This window comes from Eimeria mitis, genomic scaffold (assembly GCF_000499745.2).
Source record: "Eimeria mitis Houghton genomic scaffold, Emh_scaff1649, whole genome shotgun sequence".
NCBI classification, from domain to species: Eukaryota; Apicomplexa; class Conoidasida; order Eucoccidiorida; family Eimeriidae; genus Eimeria; species Eimeria mitis.
This window is the reverse complement of record NW_013569965.1, coordinates 10,161-10,482: the sequence shown is the minus strand read 5'-3', so window position 1 is coordinate 10,482 and position 322 is coordinate 10,161. Positions and strand designations below refer to the sequence as shown.

At 35.7% G+C, this 322-nt stretch overlaps 1 protein-coding gene across 1 annotated transcript in view; it reads right to left on the bottom strand.

Moving 5' to 3' along the window:
• EMH_0041070 (cation channel family domain-containing protein, putative) overlaps nt 1-322 on the bottom strand; it is a gene marked incomplete at both ends in the record, with an annotated part of 1,218 nt that overhangs the window by 493 nt on the left and 403 nt on the right. The window contains one exon of the mRNA XM_013495583.1: nt 65-184. Within this exon, the coding sequence (XP_013351037.1) occupies nt 65-184 (120 nt within the window). The remainder of the gene's footprint in view (nt 1-64; nt 185-322) is intronic.

Below are 322 nucleotides of genomic sequence, written 5' to 3'. Positions count from 1 at the left end.
ACCCTAACCCCTAACCCCTAACCCCTAAACCCTAAACCCTAAACCCTAAACCCTAAACCCTGACTTGTTCATAGGCCTCTAAAACAAGAGCAACGAGGAGGTTTAGGAGAATGGTATCGGTTAGCAGATAAAAAGAAACAAAATAAAAACTGCACTTTAATACAGATGTATGTTTCACCAAAGCCTGCACACAAACCCTAAACCCTAAACCCTAAACCCTAAACCCTAAACCCTAAACCCTAAAATATAAAAATATGAAATTTTAAATTATATAAAGAAGGGGATTTATAGGGTTTATTATACACAGAATATCATACTATAT